Source organism: Rhinoderma darwinii, chromosome 3 (assembly GCF_050947455.1).
Source record: "Rhinoderma darwinii isolate aRhiDar2 chromosome 3, aRhiDar2.hap1, whole genome shotgun sequence".
Taxonomy (NCBI): Eukaryota; Metazoa; Chordata; class Amphibia; order Anura; family Rhinodermatidae; genus Rhinoderma; species Rhinoderma darwinii.
The window spans coordinates 184,230,489-184,248,758 of record NC_134689.1 but is presented as its reverse complement, the minus strand read 5'-3'; the positions used below and the strand labels follow the sequence as shown (position 1 = coordinate 184,248,758).

At 42.5% G+C, this 18,270-nt stretch overlaps 1 protein-coding gene across 6 annotated transcripts in view; it reads left to right on the top strand.

The window, feature by feature from the left end:
- ANKRD26 (ankyrin repeat domain containing 26) overlaps positions 1-18,270 on the top strand; it is a 99,967-nt gene that overhangs the window by 17,763 nt on the left and 63,934 nt on the right. For all 6 annotated transcript variants that reach the window (XM_075857137.1, XM_075857138.1, XM_075857136.1 and 3 more), the window contains exons 5-7: positions 1,305-1,442; positions 3,832-3,986; positions 12,819-12,855. In XM_075857137.1, the coding sequence (XP_075713252.1) occupies positions 1,305-1,442; positions 3,832-3,986; positions 12,819-12,855 (330 nt within the window). The remainder of the gene's footprint in view (positions 1-1,304; positions 1,443-3,831; positions 3,987-12,818; positions 12,856-18,270) is intronic.

The window sequence follows — 18,270 nt, the reverse complement described above, 5'->3', positions numbered from 1 at the left end:
AACATTGATATCAATGGTGACTGAAACATTGCTAATGGTTTCCGTTTGTCACCATTCCGGCAGGTTTCCGTCTTTTCGACGGAATCAATAGCGCAGTCAACTAGGATATGTGCTGCCAATAACGATGATTTTTTTGTGATAAAAGAAAGATGCGATCAGCTGATGAATGAGAGTTTGCTCGTTCATCATCTGATCTTTCCCCTGTTTACGAAGAGCAATAATCTGGATTGAGCGTTCATATGAATTCTAGTTTGTCCTATTTATTTGCTCGTGTTGGGCCTTTAGTGAGGTAATTGCAGCTATATTGTATTACTGGAAGCCTAGGTAAGGTAGGAGAACAACACTATACACACACAGATGCATCTTCCCTGTCATCCCCTGGTCTCTGGGGGATGGGCTGTACTCTGTCACCCTGGGTATTGTCATTTGAGACTTTTTCTATATATTTACTGCCATTCTTTTCAGCTGCCATAAAGCACACACACCCTGCTGTACTGTTTATTCAGACCGTACAGGAAGGAAGAGTATGCCTGTAATATGGCCGCTCTCAGATAAGTTTATAAAAATAGATCGCAACAGCATTAAAAAAACAAAACAGAACAAACATATTATTTATTTTCTAGAGACTTACATGTAATACATGAGACATTCCATTTAATATCCACCTTAAAGTGCTGACAAGAACTTGTATGTTTAGTATTGAGGTTATGGAGATGAACGAAGGGGACTTCACATTGAAACTTTATATTGCCCTGTACATTTCGGCTTATTTTCATTTACCACAAAAGGCACTTTTACCCATTTCAATTTGCCCCTTCATCCGCCATACACTGCAGCTGTTCCTACCGCCTAATTGTTTTCCTTCGCTTTTTGCTTAATGTGATTCTTACACGATGCTGATGGTGAAAGAAAAAATATCTGAATTTTCAATGAAGTATGCCTCTTAAAAGTGTTGTGCCCGCAGGTTCCTTGGCAGCTAGCTGATCAACTATTATTGCCATAGGAAATGTTTAGACGGGTTGTTTTGAAGTGAATGCTGCAAGGGAAATGAAGCATTACACAATCCCCAAAGAAATCAGTGTGCGATCTTCTCAATGCACACATGCATTAGTTCCTCCAGAGCAATAGCCGATCTTAGCAGCAGCTCCTCCCTCTGGCCAATAGAAAGGAGCAGTAAACATGGCGCCCTCTTTACTATCCAATTAGGGCGTATGGAAAGGGAGCGTTCAAAGAGTACCCTCCCTGTTTTGTTGTAACTATAACAATTGCCACTGCTACTGACCAAAATAACATTCTTATTACAGGACATCTCTAATGATTGCAGCAAGCAATGGTCACATCAGTTTGGTGAAGTACCTACTCCAAAATAATGCTAATAGTTCCATTAAAGATTTGACGGGTTGGACTGCTGATGATTATGCTGTTAATGATGGCCATCATGCGTAAGTTTAATATCGTGTTGTTTTTTTTTTTTTGTGTACATTTTAAAGGGGTATTGCTATTTTGGACATGTATGGGATATCCACAGAATATGCCAGAAATGTCCGATTGGTTGAAGGTCCCAGAGGTGGGACACGCATCTATATCTAGAATGGAGCTTCCTGACCCCTGTCCTACCTTTTTCGGCTACTGCTGCTCCCCAGACTCTGTCTAATGAGGTGGTCGGTAGTTACGGAAATAGCATAGCACAGTGAGCAATGCTGTTTCCGTAATTCAGGAGCTATGGAAACCGCGTGGCTTGCTGTACTACTCTGTTTTTGTAACTCCCCATTCACTGGTATGGTAGTTACAGAAACAGCGTAGCTCAGCGCGTTTGGCTGTTTTTGTAACTTCTGACCACCCTGTCAGACAGTGGGTGTGGAGCATCGGGTGCCGGACAAGGCAAGACGGGTCAGGGAGCCCAGAGGTGGGACTCGCATCTGTCGGACATTTATAGCATATCCTGTGGATTTTTCCGCTGCATATGAATGGGTTACCAAAGACCGATTCTCTGGCTTTGGCTGCGGAAAGTAAGTGATTTTGGTAAAGATTTAGAATTGGAATCCACATCTAAATCCTCATCAAATCCTGGACGTGTGAACATGGCCCTACTCAGGTGGGTTGTGTAATGAGATTTGGATATTGGGTATATTTGTGACTAACATGTAACTTGGTTGGACTTTCCTTCGTGATGCTATATTTTTTTTTATTTATAAAAAAAATGTTATGCCGTTCCCTAATCATCATAACAAATTGTATTAACTGGTTGTACAGATAGTTATGGCTACTGTGATATAAATATGTCTATTTTATTTAGTGTCTGCTAACCAGTATTTTTTGTAAAAAAAAAATAAAAGCAGAACGATTTAAACTTTTTTTATTTATTTTTTTATTTCTAAAGGATATTTTTTTTATTGATTACAATATACTAGCATATACATATGTCTGTATTCTAAACGCCCATTTTTTTGGAAAAAATTATTTAAGCCTTAAAAAAAGTAAACCTTATTGGTATCACTATTTAACCCACCGGGTGTACGCTGTAGCACAAAAGTATTCACAATATAAGGGCAGATTCAGACGAACGTTGCGTTTTTGCGCGCGCAAACAACGCAGCGTTTTGCGCGCACAAAAACCACTTGACAGCTGCGTGTGTCATCCGTGTATGATGCGCGGCTGCGTGATTTTCGCGCAGCCACCATCATAGAGATGAGGCTAGCCGATGCCCGTCACTGTCCAAGGTGCTGAAAGAGCTAACTGATCGGCAGTAACTCTTTCAGCACCCTCGACAGTGAATGCCGAACACAATATCGAGAAACCTGTTAAAAAAAAAAAAAAGAAAAAGTTCGTACTTACCGAGAACTTCCCTCCCGGCCGTTGCCTTGGTGACGCGTCCTTGGTGACGTGCCTCTCTTGACATCGGGCCCCACCTCCCTGGATGACGCGGCAGTCCATGTGACCGCTGCAGCCTGTGCTTGGCCTGTGATTGGCTGGAGCTGTCACTTGGACTGAATTGTCATCCCGGGAGGTCAGACTGGAGGAAGAAGCCGGGAGTTATCGGTAAGTCAGAACTTCGTTTTTTTTTTACAGGTTCATGTATATTGGGATCGGAAGTCACTGTCCAGGGTGCTGAAACAGTTTAACGCTTTCAGCACCCTGGACAGTGACTATCTCCTGACGTCGCGTACCGGAAATTTTTTTGACGGGTTCGGCCAAAACGAGTTCGGCCGAACCCGGTGGAGTTCGGTTCGGTTGTCCGGGTTCGCTCATCTCAAAGACACTCCGTTTGGATGTTTGGAAACAGAAAAGCACGTGGTGCTTTTCTGTTTACATTCATCCTTTTCACAGCTGGTGCGCTGTTTCAGTCGGTTCGCACGGAAGTGCTTCCGTGCGACCTGCGTGGTTTTCACGCACCCATTGACTTCAATGGGTGCGTGATGCGCGGAGATATGGAACCTGTCGCGTTTTGTACGCAGCGAACAAACGCGCAAAAATCACGCACTGTTTGAACTGCCCCATTGACTTCTATAGGGCTGTGCGTGGCGCGCGAAAAAAACGCGGCCTGCACGCACGAAAATCGCACTCGTGTGAATCACCCCTAAGCGTTGCTGATTTTTAGTCACCATGCTACCCCAATACAATGGAATAAAAAGTGATCATATGTGACACCAAATGGTGGCAATAAAAATTTCCGCTCGTTCCGTAAAAAATAAGCCCTCAAACAACTCCACAGACGGAAAAATAATAAAGCTATTGCTCTCTGAATATGGGTCAGCTATTGTGTTAAGTTTTTACTCTTCCTTTTATAGTTTATTTATCTTTTCATTTGTCATCTTGCTTTCTCTCTTGCAGATGTTCACAGTTAATTTTTGAGCGTGGCTCAAGGAATAAACATAACTCATCTCCTTATTACGGGGCTAATAAAAAGGAGAGCTCAATATTTGGCAGTCCAGAGAGAGCAGTGGATGGTGGATTTACACTGGGCAGTCCAGCTACAGACAAAGAAGGTTAGGATGACCTAGATGCCTACATAATGCAATGCCACGAACACATATGAACAATTGTACAGTAAGGGCTTTACTAGATTTATAAACCTTTGGTGCATATAGGGAGTGTTTTTTTTTAATGTATTTATTTTTCTTCTCGTTTTATTCTTTTATGAGCTTTAAAATTAATATCCTTACATACCTAAGATTTGTACAGTGGTGTGTTGAACACAAGATTGGGGACACTTTATTAAGAAGTTTATCTATAGATACATATGTGTATTGGAGTTTCACACGTTGCCTAAAAAACATAGTAATCTACAGAATATCTAGGAAATGTGTATAGGCGGATTTCTTTTAATGCATTTCAGGCCTTCTACACCATTCTGTACAATTCCTTGGTTTCACACATTGCCAGTAACATATACACCGAATGTAGAGCCCGAACTGTGTGTGGACCCAATTTTAATGTGTTCTTGCACACGGCTAGCGCATATATTTACACGTTACTATGTGACAGGATTGGCCAAAACTGTCTGCCCTCTCCATCCAAGGGTGCAGTGAGACATCCTTGGACCTTTCTTACATATACAAAGGGGAAACATTGTTTACCTTGCTGCAAGCAGCACTTTAAGGGTATGTTCACACGCCAACGCCAAATACGTCTGAAATTACGGAGCTGTTTTCAGGTGAAAACAGCTCCTGAATTTCAGTCGTTTTGACAAGTGCACGCGTTTTTCGCGGCGTCCGTTAAGGGCGTAATTGGAGCTGTTTTTCAATGAAAAACTGCTCCAATTACGTCCCAAGAAGTGACATGCACTTGTTTGAGGCAGGCGTCTTTTTACGCGCCGTCTATTGACAGCGATGCGTAAAAATACAACTCGTCTGCACAGAACACCGTAAGACCCATTGAATTCAATGGGCAGATGTTTGCAGACGGTTTTGATCCGTTTTTTCAGGCGTAATTCGAGGCGTAAAACGCCTGAATTACGTCCGTAAATAGGGCGTGTGAACATACCCTAAGAGTTCGTAAGTGGCGAATTTGTACCAGATTTTCTGTGCAGATTTTGCAGTAAATATTCGCATCAATTACAGTACAATGCATGTGGATGGGGTTTTGAATACACCATCCAGATGTAGCAGAAACAATCAATGCGGATCTCAGGTCAATCTGTGGATTTTGTAATCTGCAGCATGTCAATTCTGTTGTAGGTTTGTTGTGGATTTTGCCCCTTTGCAATGCATAAGTGGGAATCCGCAGTAAAATTTGCATGTAATGGATATGACCCAGATTTGCAGCGCAATTCCCCATGGAAAATTATATTCCACGTCTGAACTCGCCCTTTGAGAACAAGCAAGACAAAACTAAAATACACTTTATAACAGTAAGTAATGAGAAGAACTTGGCCAATTCGCACAATGTACCTTTATTTAGTTCACTTTAATGAGTGCATTTTTTTTAATACAGTGTGTATGTATGTGTGTGTATATGTGTGTATATATATATATATATATATATATATATATACTAATCCTTCTTAATGAATTAGAATATCATCAAAAATTTTATTTCAGTAACTCAATTCAAAAAGTGAATTCCTATATTATATAGATTCATTACACACAGAGTGATCTATTTCCAGCATTTTTTTCTTTTAATGTTGAAGATTATGGCTAACCGTTAATGAAAACCCAAAATTTTGTGTCTTAGAAACTTAGAATATTATTTAAGCCCAACTTAAAAAATGATTTTTAAATGTTGGCCTACTGAAAAGTATGTTGATAGCGGCCTTCAGCTCGTCTGCATTGTTGGGTCTGGTGTCTCTCATCTTCCTCTTGACAAAACCCTATAGATTCTCTATGGGGTTTAGCTCAGGCGAGTTTGCTGGTCAGTCAAGCGCAGTGATACTGTGGTTATTAAACCAGGTATTGGTACTTTTGGCCGTGTGGGCAGGTGCCAAGTCCTGCTGGAAAATGAAATCAGCATCTCCATAAAGCTTGTCAGCAGAGGGAAGCATGAAGTGCTCGAAAATTTCCTGCTAGACGCTGCATTGACTCTGGACTTGAGATAACACAGTGGACCAACACTGTTGCTCAGTGGTCCAAAGTCCTGTTTTCAGATGAAAGTAAATTTAGCATTTCGTTTGGAAATCCAGGTCCCAGAGTCTGGAGGAAGAGTGGAGAGGCATCAATCCAAGTTGCTCACGGTCCAGTGTGAAGTTTCCACAGTCAGGCCCCATGCACACGACCGTAAAAAACCTCAGCTTTTGCGGACCGCAATTGCGGTCCGCAAAAATGGACCCATTCACTTTCATTGAACGCGGACTCCTTTCCGTAGCGCTACGGATGGGTGTCCGTGCCGTAGAAATGTTCCGAAAATTATGAAACATGTCCGGCCCGAAAATGCGGGTGGCAGTCGGCGGCCGGCCGTGCCCGCAATTGCAGGCCGTGATTGCGTGCACGGTCGTGTGCATGGGGCCTAAGTGATGGTTTGGGGAGCTATGTCATCTGCGGACTAGTGTGTGTGTATATATGTATATTAGTTTTTGTTTTAATGCAAAGTGACCTATCCTAAAAATGTGCTGAGATTTGGATTTAGGAGATTATAAGGTTAGGCTAGTGCGTGAATTAGCTGTTATTACTCAGAGCCTGATTGACAGTAAGCTGTGCCTGCACCTTTTTTTAACATTATCATGACCAAGGGTCATTGATGCCCCTGTGTCCAGGTCAAATTTTCCATTTCTTATATGCACTTCTTGAAACAATAATATCATTGGAACCGCTTTGAATATCACAACAATTTTTACTTTGTTTTCTTACAAAGACTTATGAGGCTTTCATTTTTCTATATAATATATATATATATATATATATATATATATATCTAGTATATTTACAGAAAATGTATTTTTTTTTTTCACATTTGATTTGTCTGCTCATAATAAAAATTAAAACCGTGGAATTAATTAACCCCTTAAGGACACCGCCTGTTTTGGTCTTCAGAGCACTGTTGATTTTTTTTCAAATCTCACATGTTACTTTATGTGGTAAAAACTTTGGAATGCTTTTACCTATCCAAGAGTTTCTGAGATTATTTTCTCGTGACATGTTGTACTTTGTGTTACTGGAAAAATTTGGTCAATAAATTCAGTATTTATTTATTTGTGAACACACCAAAAGTTATAGAAAATTTGCAAAAAATACATTTTTAAATGTGTCTGCTTGTATAACAGATAATAATACCACACAAAATATTTACTAGTTAACATTTCCCATATGTCTACTTTATGGTGGCATAATTTTTTCAACATTTTTGTATTTTTCTAGGACGATACAAGGCTTAGAACTTTGGCAGCAATTTCTTACATTTTCAAGAAAATGTGAAAAGGCAATTTTTTTTTCAGAGACCAGTTCAGTTCTGAAGTGGCTTTCAGGGCCTTATATATTAGAAAGTCCCCATAAAAACTACACCCCTCAAAAGTATTCAATACAGCATTCAGAAAGTTTCTTAACTCTTAAGTAGAGGTGAAACTTACATATTTTTTTTTTTTCTGTAAGGGTATGTTCACACGAAGTGTTTTCGGACCGTAAACAGTTGAAAAATCGGAAGCAGAACGCCTCCAAACATCTGACCATTGATTTCAATGAGAAAACGTTCCGACGGGGCATTTTTTACGTGGCTGTTTTTCAAAATGGGCGCTTAAAAAAAACAGCCGCAAGAATAAAGTGCATGTCACTTCTTCAGCCGTTTTTGGAGCCGTTTTTCATAGCATTTTGACTCTGTACGTTTTTTTTGCCGAATTTATTGGATTTAGGCCAGGGGTCTCAAGCATGCGGCCCCTGGGGCTGTCATCTGCGGCCCGCGGGACACAGAGCCGCTAGTATCGGCTCTGCTCCGAGACTCTGGAATTCCCTGATATCGCTGTCCACATATGAACAGCGATGTCTGGGGCTTCCCCAGAGCCGAAGTCCCGAGCAGAGCGCTGGTGTCGGCTCTGCTCCGGGACTCTGTGGAATTCCCTGACATCGCTGCCCATATATGGACAGTGTGTCAGGGTCTTGCCCAGAGCGGAGCAGAGCGCTGGTGTTGGCTCTGCTCCTGGACTCTGTGGCATTCCCTGACATCGCTGTCCACATATGAACAGCGATGTCTGGGGCTTCCCCAGAGCCAGAGTCCCGAGCAGAGCGCTGGTGTCGGCTCTGCTCCGGGACTCTGTGGAATTCCCTGACATCGCTGCCCATATATGGACAGTGTGTCAGGGTCTTCCCCAGAGCGGAGTCCCGGGCAGAGCGCTATTATCGGCTCTGCTCCGGGACTCTGGGGAAGCCTCTGACATCGCTGTCCATACATCGACAATGACAGAGCAGGAGTCCCAGTGATGTCAGGAGCACAGCTGGAGTCCCAGGAAGAGCCTACTAGCGCTCTGCCTGGGACTCCAGCTCTGGGCAAGCCCCTGACATCACTGCGGCAGCCTCTACAGAGGGCACTGGGGCAGCCTCTACAGAGGGCACTGGGGCAGCCTCTACAGAGGGCACTGGGGCAGCCTCCCACAGAGGGCACTGGGGCAGCCTCCCACAGAGGGCACTGGGGCAGCCTCCCACAGAGGGCACTGGGGCAGCCTCCCACAGAGGGCACTGGGGCAGCCTCCCACAGAGGGCACTGGGGCAGCCTCCCACAGAGGGCACTGGGGCAGCCTCCCACAGAGGGCACTGGGGCAGCCTCCCACAGAGGGCACTGGGGCAGCCTCCCACAGAGGGCACTGGGGCAGCCTCCCACAGAGGGCACTGGGGCAGCCTCCCACAGAGGGCACTGGGGCAGCCTCCCACAGAGGGCACTGGGGCAGCCTCCCACAGAGGGCACTGTGGCAGCCATCTACAAGTGGGTGTGTGACAGTATCTGAAGAGGACACTGGCATTATCTAGGGGTGTGTTGCATTATCTACAGAGGGCACTGTGGCCTTATCTACAGAGGGCACTGTGGCCTTATCTACAGAGGGCACTGTGGCCTTATCTACAGAGGGCACTGTGGCCTTATCTACAGAGGGCACTGTGGCCTTATCTACAGAGGGCACTGTGGCCTTATCTACAGAGGGCACTGTGGCCTTATCTACAGAGGGCACTGTGGCCTTATCTACAGAGGGCACTGTGGCCTTATCTACAGAGGGCACTGTGGCCTTATCTACAGAGGGCACTGTGGCCTTATCTACAGAGGGCACTGTGGCCTTATCTACAGAGGGCACTGTGGCCTTATCTAGGGGTGTGTTGCATTATCCACAGAGGGCACTGCGGCAGCATCCACAGAGGGCACTGCGGCAGCATCCACAGAGGGCACTGCGGCACTATCTAAAAAGGGGCTGCCCAATCTTGACATGTGTGCTAACTGAGCCGCCGGACTGCATTTAGCGACACTTAAACTGGAAAGCAGGATTGTTGAAATAAGCACGTGGAGAAATATCTCAAATTTTAAACCTAGCGGTATTATTCTAGTAATATAGTGTTATAGTAGTTCAAATAAGGAATTGATTAACAATAATTTTGTATTGTATCAAATTTGAAAGTAATGCGGCCCGTCAACTTCCCATTTTTTTCTATATGCGGCCTACTTTCCCGGCCGAGTTTGAGACCCCTGATTTAGGCCATGAAATTGAAAATCTTAATTTTTTTTTCTACTAAAATTATTTCGATTTTGCTCAGATTTTTTTCATTTTCACAATAGATAAAGGTGAAAAAGAAACCCTACATTTGTAAAGCAATTTCTCCCGAATACAGCAGTACCCCATATGTGGTATTAAACTTTGGAGACACAACAGAGCTTAGAAAGGAAGGAGCATCATTTGACTTTTGGAGCTCAAGTTTTGCTGGAATGGTTTACGGCGCCATGTCACATTTGCAAAGCCCCCAAGGGGCCAAAACAATGCAAAGTGACCCCATTTTGGAAACTACACCCCTCACAGCATTTATCTAGTGGTATAGTGAGCATTTTGACCCACTGTTTTTCTGCTAAATTTATTGGAATTAGGCAGTGAAAATGAAAATCTAAATTTTTCCACTAAAATGTTGATTTTTTTATTTTTTTTTTCTCAAGAAATAAAGGAGAAGCACCCCAACGTTTTTAAAGCAATTTCTCATGAGTACGGCACTACCCCATATGTGGTCATAAACTTCTGTTTGGACACACCGCAGAGCTCAGAATGGCAGGAGTACTAGTTTGATTGTTTTTTGGGCGCCACGGCACATTTTTCAGAGCCCCTGAGGTACCAGTACAGTAGAAACCCCTGAGAAGTGACTGCATTTTGCAAACTATACCCCTCAGGACATTCATCTAGGAGTGTAGTGAGCATTTTAATCCGACAGGTGTTTCATAGATTTCATTAGAATTAGGCCCCATGCACACGAACATATTTTTGCGGCCGCAATTCACCAGCAAATCTGCGGGTGAATTGCGGCCCCATTCATTTCAATGGGCCCATGCACACGACCGTGCATTGCCCAGCAGCCTGGACCGCAAAAAGATCGGACATGTCTTATTACAGCTGCATCTTGCAGTCCAGGCTCGTTGAAATTAATGCACACTGCAATGTGCACGGCCTGTGATTTGCGGGCGGCCGCAGGTGACACTCTGCGGCCGTCCGAGCCGCAAGTCATGGTCCGTTCACACCACTACGGTCGTGTGCATGAGGCCTTAGGCAGTGAAAATTAAATATAGACAGTGTCGTCAGGGGCTAACTCTAAAAACAGAATCCCCTGCCTGAGTATCGGCAGCGCTGTGGCCGGGGATTCCCTTCCAGGAGTAGCCCCTAACGTCACTGTCCATATATGGATAGTGATGCCAGGGGCTTCTCCAGTAGCGGAATCCCCGGTCAGACTGTCGGCTGGGGATTCCCAGAGAGAGCCCCTGTTGGTGGACAGTGACTTCAGGGGCTCTCTCTAGAAGCAGAATTCCCGGCACAGAGCGATCTGACAATGGGGATTCTGCTCCTAGTGGGAGCTTAGGTGGCGCTACAGGGGGAACGGGGGTTCGATGCTGTTTACAGTAGGGGGGGGAGGGTTCTATCTACAGGTGGGGTGGCACTATTTACAGCGGAGATGTTGAGACGTCAGCGGCTCCCTCTGGCCAGGGATTCCGCTCCTAGAGGGAGCTTAGGCAGCGCTATCTACAGGGGGTTTTGCGGGGGTTGCGTGTGGCGCTACCTACGGCGGGGGGGGGGGGTGTATTCCGGGGCACTTAAAACCCAGACAGACATGAGTGCAGCGTTGCTCACACTGTAGCAGCACTCCACTCATTAAACCCCGCTCCAGGCTGCCAACGTTTATATACGTGACCACTACACGGGGCATCGGCAGTTGGAACGTGTATAGCCGTATGAAGCCGTCGTGAAGGGTTTAATATAGGATACTGTAATATATCTCAGAGAATAATACACACATAGTGATGCATGCTTTACTAATGCAATTTCTACCATAGATTGAGGTAATAGTTATCGCTTCTTCCTTTTTATCTTTCGCTTATCTAGAAAGGTTGCTAGACAAAAATGGTAGAGCAAATTGTCACACGCCTATATAATATTAGGTGGCTAAAGCATTTCTTCATCTTTATATAGCACCAACATATTCTGCACTGTTACAATTCAAGACATAACAAACAAGTCAAATGACCAGTAATAAAAATATACAATTAAGATTAGTATGAATTTTAGTGATATCCTGTGCCTAAGTGAGGAATTTACAATCTTCCTTATCAAAATACAACATGGACATTTTCACTATATTCTACCTCTCACCTTTAAACATTGAATGGATTCCAGTTACACTTTTGGATCCTAACATAGTGCTGTTCTCATAATTGCCCCCTTTTGCCTCCAAGCTTTCTAATAACGTGGAAGACTGCAGTGAATTTGAATTTTGCTTTTTTGAGAGACTACATTGTGCCGCAAACATGAGCTTATAGTCTGATAGGTTCATGGGATATTTGACATGCCCTGCATTTGTATTTTGCACTGCTATTGTGGCAAAAGGGAGTGATTCCAATACAAACACTATATAAGATAATTTGGTGTGTTTTTATATTCTGGTAAGATCAAGAAAGATTAGTCTGGTTGGCCAACAAGTGCAAACGAAAAATATTTTTATGTGTACATCTAGTTTGACATGTTTTACTTTAAAAAGTTAAATCTTATTTCCACCGTATCACTTATTTTATGACAATGCGTACATCTTCAGCTCTCCGTAAATCTTATTTTATTGGAAACAATGTAAAGGATTGAGAGCTCTGTATCAGAAAGACCAGCTCTGATTGCTATAAAAATACTGTATATTAAGAAATGAATCCGCACAGAATTTTGAAGATAGAAGTGACGTTGTGTTAGTGGTTTTCCCAGAAAAAATAAAATCGATAGCTGAAAATGTGTGACCTGGGTTCTGACCCTGGGTATGAAAAGGGATGTGGTGCTGAAGTCGTAGAGTGTTTTCAGTGCTTTCCCCACCCCCTCATGAGCCAGAAAGAAGCACCCGCAAAGAGCAGCTCCCACTCTGGCAAACTCTATAGATCAGTGTACTACAGGGTTGCCATTCATTTGAAACAGTGTTGTGTAATATTACATTTCCCCGGTAGTGCCTGCACGCAGCTTCCCCCGATGTTAATAATGGGTTGCCAAGGGTTAAAGAAGATGGACCCACGGAAATCAACTGATTGCTATGGCAGTTAAACTGAATCCAATTGCTTTAGGGATTGTCCCACTACTTGGACATCTTTTTTTAAACCATGCAGTATATATGCAATTTTCCGTAGAAGTATATTTCTTGATTAACTTTTAAACGCTAAATGATGATTTTGTTTTTGTTTGTTTTGTTTAGAAGCAGATGAAATTTCTCAAGCTGAATCTGAATCCAGGTAAGCATCCTTAACCCCTTTTCACAAATAGGGGTACCATTGCATCCTAATTGTGTCCTTGCCATATGCAGCGGGTGCCAGCTGTAATAAAAAGCTCACATCCACTTCAATGACTGGGATCAAAGTTACTGCTGATTTCGGACGTTTAAACCCTTAGATCCCGGCCATTTAGCCCTTCCTCTTTATGCACATTAGCGCTTACTTCACGGGGTGCCGATGAGTTGCCATGCCACCCGGGGGTCAGCCATGGATGTGCGCCTTTTAGGCTGTGCCTAATGGGCTGCCTGTGAGTATAACGCTAACATTATTAAAGCAATCATTCACATGTTTACATAAATGTCTTCAGTGCAGGTCTCAGAGCAGGGAAACGCATCTATCTCAAGATTAGGGTACCCCGGCCCTGTCTGCAGAGGTGGTCGGGGTACCGGAAACAGTTGAGCTTACATGGTTTCAGTAACTCTCATAGAAGTGAATGAGAGTCATGAAAACAGCATAGCTCATTTGACCACTCTGTTTTTGGAGGACTTAGGCCCTGTTAATGCAGAGTTTTTGGACGCGGGAACCGCGTCTGAAAAGACGCCGAAAATGTCTCCCATTGATTTCATTGGGAGGCGGAGGTGTTTTTTTCCCGCGAGCAGAAAAAACATCTCGCGGGAAGAAGAAGCGACATGCCTTATCTTCTGGTGTTTACGTCTCTGACCTCCCATTGACATCAATGGGAGGCAAAGAAAGCGTTTTTCGCGTCGTTTTTGCCCGCGGCGCTTGATGGCGGCGGGCGAACATCACGGCAAACTGCGTGCAGGCAGATGAAAATCTGCCTGCAAAAAAAACTCAGTGTGAACAGGGCCTTAGGAGTTACAGAAACCGCATAGATCGCTGTGCTACACTGTTTCCATCATTGACTTCTATTGGAGTTACGGAAAACTCATAGCTCAGCAAGCTTGGCTGTTTCCGTAATCCTGGCCAATTTGCAACTGAGTCTCCTGGATTCGCTGCCCAGCAGGCATCTTACCAGGCAGGGAAGGGGCCGGGAACCCCCCGTTTTGAGATCGGTGCGTGTCCCAGAGCTGGGACCAGCCTCTATCAGACTTTTATGCCATATCTTTATAGCTATGCCATAAATGTCTGAGGTGAATATATATCACTTTAAGTCCCATGGTAGTCCGGGGTATATGCAAAAGCGACGGACCCCTTGCCGACAGCGATTGTCATCGCGCTGGAATGTCCACTGTGTGAGTACACAAAAACGACACCACAGACAGACTTAAGTGGCAGACCGCTGAAATCAGCGTGTCTGTCACTACTTTCTGCTGCTCTTGGTGAGGGCAGCATAAAGGAACTGATCGGCTCCTTTTAATGGGTCAAGGGTTGTTTTTTTTTTTGTTGTGTTTTTTTTTATATACATATTTGATCTGGAAACAAATATACCATTCTTCAAAATAATTTTATTTCAATTTTTAAAGGTGTGTTTCATGAAGCCAGAATGTTCAGCTATTAAACAAACATTGTTTTGGGTCATATCTGATTTGTGTACTTGCTACTAAGTCCAAAATCTGGGTGAACATCCTCTAATTGTGGTGATTCCATAATTTTTGTCAGGGGTTGTAGATGGCCACACACCAGGGCTGGGATAGGAATTGGGCATAAACAAATACATATAGGGCTTGTTTAAATTTTTTTTTTTTTTTACGAAGTGCAGGATCGAAGTAAATGAAATTTTAAAAAAATACTGTTCAAACCCCCTTCCTCTCCAGCATTGTCGATCCCTGTTGACTTGTCTGCAGTGATGACATTCTGTTCATACACGTGACCCCTGCAGGCAATCACTGCCTTTAGCGGTCTCGTGCCATCTATGTAAACAAGCCGAAATGTTTGTGTCTTGGTCCTCTCTCCCTATCTGACTTTCTAGTGGACTTGTGTTTATACACAGCAGCCAATCTGAAGAGGCAGAGCTGCAGTAAAGTGAGAGAGTGCGGCAGGCTGAGCCAATAATAAGACAGGAGGGTTTTTAGACTCCATGTAGGCGCTGTAGTACTAAGGAAAATAAATAGCAGGTAAGCATCACAAATAGACACTTCCCTACATATTGTTATGCTCACAACTGGACAAACACTTAACCCCTTAATGACCGGGCATGTTTGTACCTTAATGACCAAGCCAGATTTTTTTCAAATCTGGTATGTCTGACTTTATCAGAGAATAACTCTGTGAAAGTTTTGAATATCCAAGTAATTCTGACATTGTTTTTTCGTCACATGTTGTACTTTATTTTAGTGGTAAAAGTAGACTGATACGATTTGCGGAAATTAATTAAAAAATAGAAAAATTGAAGAAATTTTGTAAAAATTACCATTTTCCCCTATTTTTAACTGCAATATGTCACATATGTACACACATACTGTACAATAGTTTTAATTAAATATATATTTCTATCTCTTTACTCTATTTTGGCAGCACTTTTGAAAAAAGAAAATACATTTTCAGCAATTTAGAGGACTTACAAATTGAATAGTAATTTTATAAATTTGTAAGTACATTTTGTTTTCCTGCACCAAGCCAGGTTTTCAGAAGCTCATAGGTCTCAGAGTGATGGAAACCCCCACAAATGACCCCATTTAGAAAACTAGACCCCTTAAGGTATTTACCTAGGGGTATAGTAAGTATTTTGACCCCACAGTTTTTTGCTAAATTTAATACATAGCAGGTGAAAAAAAAAAACAAAAAACTTTTTTTTCATAAAAGTATCAGTTTGAAGACCAATTTCTTTGTAAAGCGAACATGAGAATGAAGAAACACACCACAAAATCTATCACCCTGTTTCTCCTGTTTTCAAAAATACCCACATTGTGGCCCTAATGCGCTGCCTGGACACACGGCAGGACCCAAAAGGAAGGGAGCACCCGGAGGCTTTCAGTACTCATATTTTGATTGAAAATGTTTTAGGCCCCACTGTACATTTGGAGAGGCTTTGAGCTGCCAGAACGATAGAAACTCCCCATAAACGACCCCATTTCGAAAACTAGACCCCTTAAGGTATTTATCTAGGGGTATAGTTAGCATTTTGACCACACAGGTTTTTCGCTAAATATATTGGAATTAGTCTGTAAAAATTAAAATGTACTTTTTTTTCTGAAACAACATAGAAATTTTTATTATTTACAAGGAATAACGAAGAAAATGCACCCCAACATTTGTAAAGCAATGTCTCCCGATTACGACAATACCACATATGTGGTAATAAACTGCTGTTTGGACCCACAGCAGGGCTCAGAAGGGAAGGAGCGCCATTTGGATTTATGATTTTGCTGGAATGGTTTTCGGTGCCATGTTGCATTTGCAATGCACTGGAGGGACCAAAACAATGGAAACCCACCAAAAGTGACCCCATTTTGGAAAAACCTTCAAGGAATTTTTCTAGGGGTATAGTGAGCATTTACACCCCACGGGTCTTTTGCAGAGTTTATTAGAATTGGGGCGCGAAAATTAATATCAAAATTTTTTCCACTAAAATGTTGCATTTTCTCATTTTCACAAGGGATAAAGGAGGAAAAAAACAACCATTTTTTATAAAGCAATTTCTCCCGAGTACGGAAATACCCCACATGTGATCATAAGTTTTTAGAAATGAATTAACCCTTTCAGGACTGATCCATTTTTTGCTTTCATATTTTAGATTTTCACTCCCCGCTTTCCAAGAGCCATAACTTTTTTATTTTTCCATCAATAGAGCGGTGTGAGGGCTTATTTCTTGCGGGAGGAGCTGCAGTTTTTATTGGTACCATTTTTTGGTACATAAAAAGTGATTCAAAACCGATTTTGGCGGTTTCAATTATTAATTTTTTTTAAGGTGTGCACTGTGCAAATTAAATAATGGTATATTGTAATAGTTCGGACTTTTACGGACGTAGCGATACCAATTTTGTTCATTTTTTTTACATTACTTTAGAAGAAAAATGCGAAAAGGTGTTTTTGTTTTTTTAACTTTAAAAAAAATAATTCTCACTACTAATAACTATAATTCTTCTACACATTTTATTAATCAATCCCCTTAGGGGACTTGATCCAGCGATCATTGGATCGCTGGTACAATACACTGCAATACTAATGTATTGCAGTATATTGTTATTCTTACAGGCTTCTGTAACAGAGCGATCGCTGTACCTGTCCGTTAGTACCGAGGGGGCCTGCTGTAATACACAGCCGAGACCCGCAGTGTATGGAGCGGGCTCAGCACGTGAGCTGGCTCCATACATCAACCGCCGCACCATGACGGGCAATTAAGTCATAGTGCGCAAAGGGGTTAAGTCGCAGCGGATGGTTCAAAGTGAAAATTGCAATTTTCCACTGATACGCCATTTTAGTGCATAATATGTTGTGCCCAGTTTGTGCCACAGAAGACAAATACCTCATAAAACGTTAAGCGGGTTCTCTCGGGTATAGCGACGCCATATGTGTGGGCGCAAACTGCTGCTTGGGCACGCTGCAGACCTCAGAAGGGAGGGAGCGCCATTTTGCTTTTGGAGCGCAGATTTTGCTTGGTAGGTTTCTGTTTTGGGTTTCGCTGGTATTTCAGTTTATAATGTGGGGGGCATATGTAATCTGTGCGGAGAACTTCCGGGCATAATAAGAGGGTATAATAATGGGGTAAATAAATAATATTTCATAGATATGTGGCCGGTGTCGCACTGATAAATGGCGCCCGATCTTATCCACTTTTGGAACCCTCTGCACATTTTGCATCGCCATATTCTGAAAGCCAGAACTGTTTTATTTTTTCTCCACCGGAGCCGTGCGAGGGCTTATTTGTTGCGGGACAATCCTTTAGTTTTCATTGGTACCATTTTGGGGTACATGCGATTTTTTTTTTTTTTTTTTTTTTTTTTTTATTTTTAATTTTTTTAATTTTTTTTATTCCATTTTTTTGCAATCCTGAGCAAAAAAACAGGAATTCTGACACCGTTTTTTAGGTTTTCTTTTTGCGGCGCTCACCGTACGCTATAAATGACATTTTTACTTTATTCTGCGAGTTGGTACGGTTACGGCGATACCAGATGTATATAGGTTTGATCCTTTTTTTTAGCGTTTGCAGAATAAAATGACTTATTTATAAAAAATAAAAAAAAATCTGTGTCACCATATTCTGAGAGACATAATTTTTTAATTTTTTTTAGTCAAAAAAGCTGTGTAAGGGCTTGTTTTTTGCGGGACGGATAGAAGTTTTTATTGGTACTATTTTCGGGTACATGCGACTTTTTGATCACTTTTTATTCTTTATTTAGGGAGCGGTGGTGACCAAAAAAATTGCTATTCTGTCGTTTTTTATTGATTTTTTTTTTTGGGGTGTTCATCGTGCGGGAAAAATAACATTATAGTTTTATAGTTGGGGTCGTTACGAACGCGGTGATACAAAATATT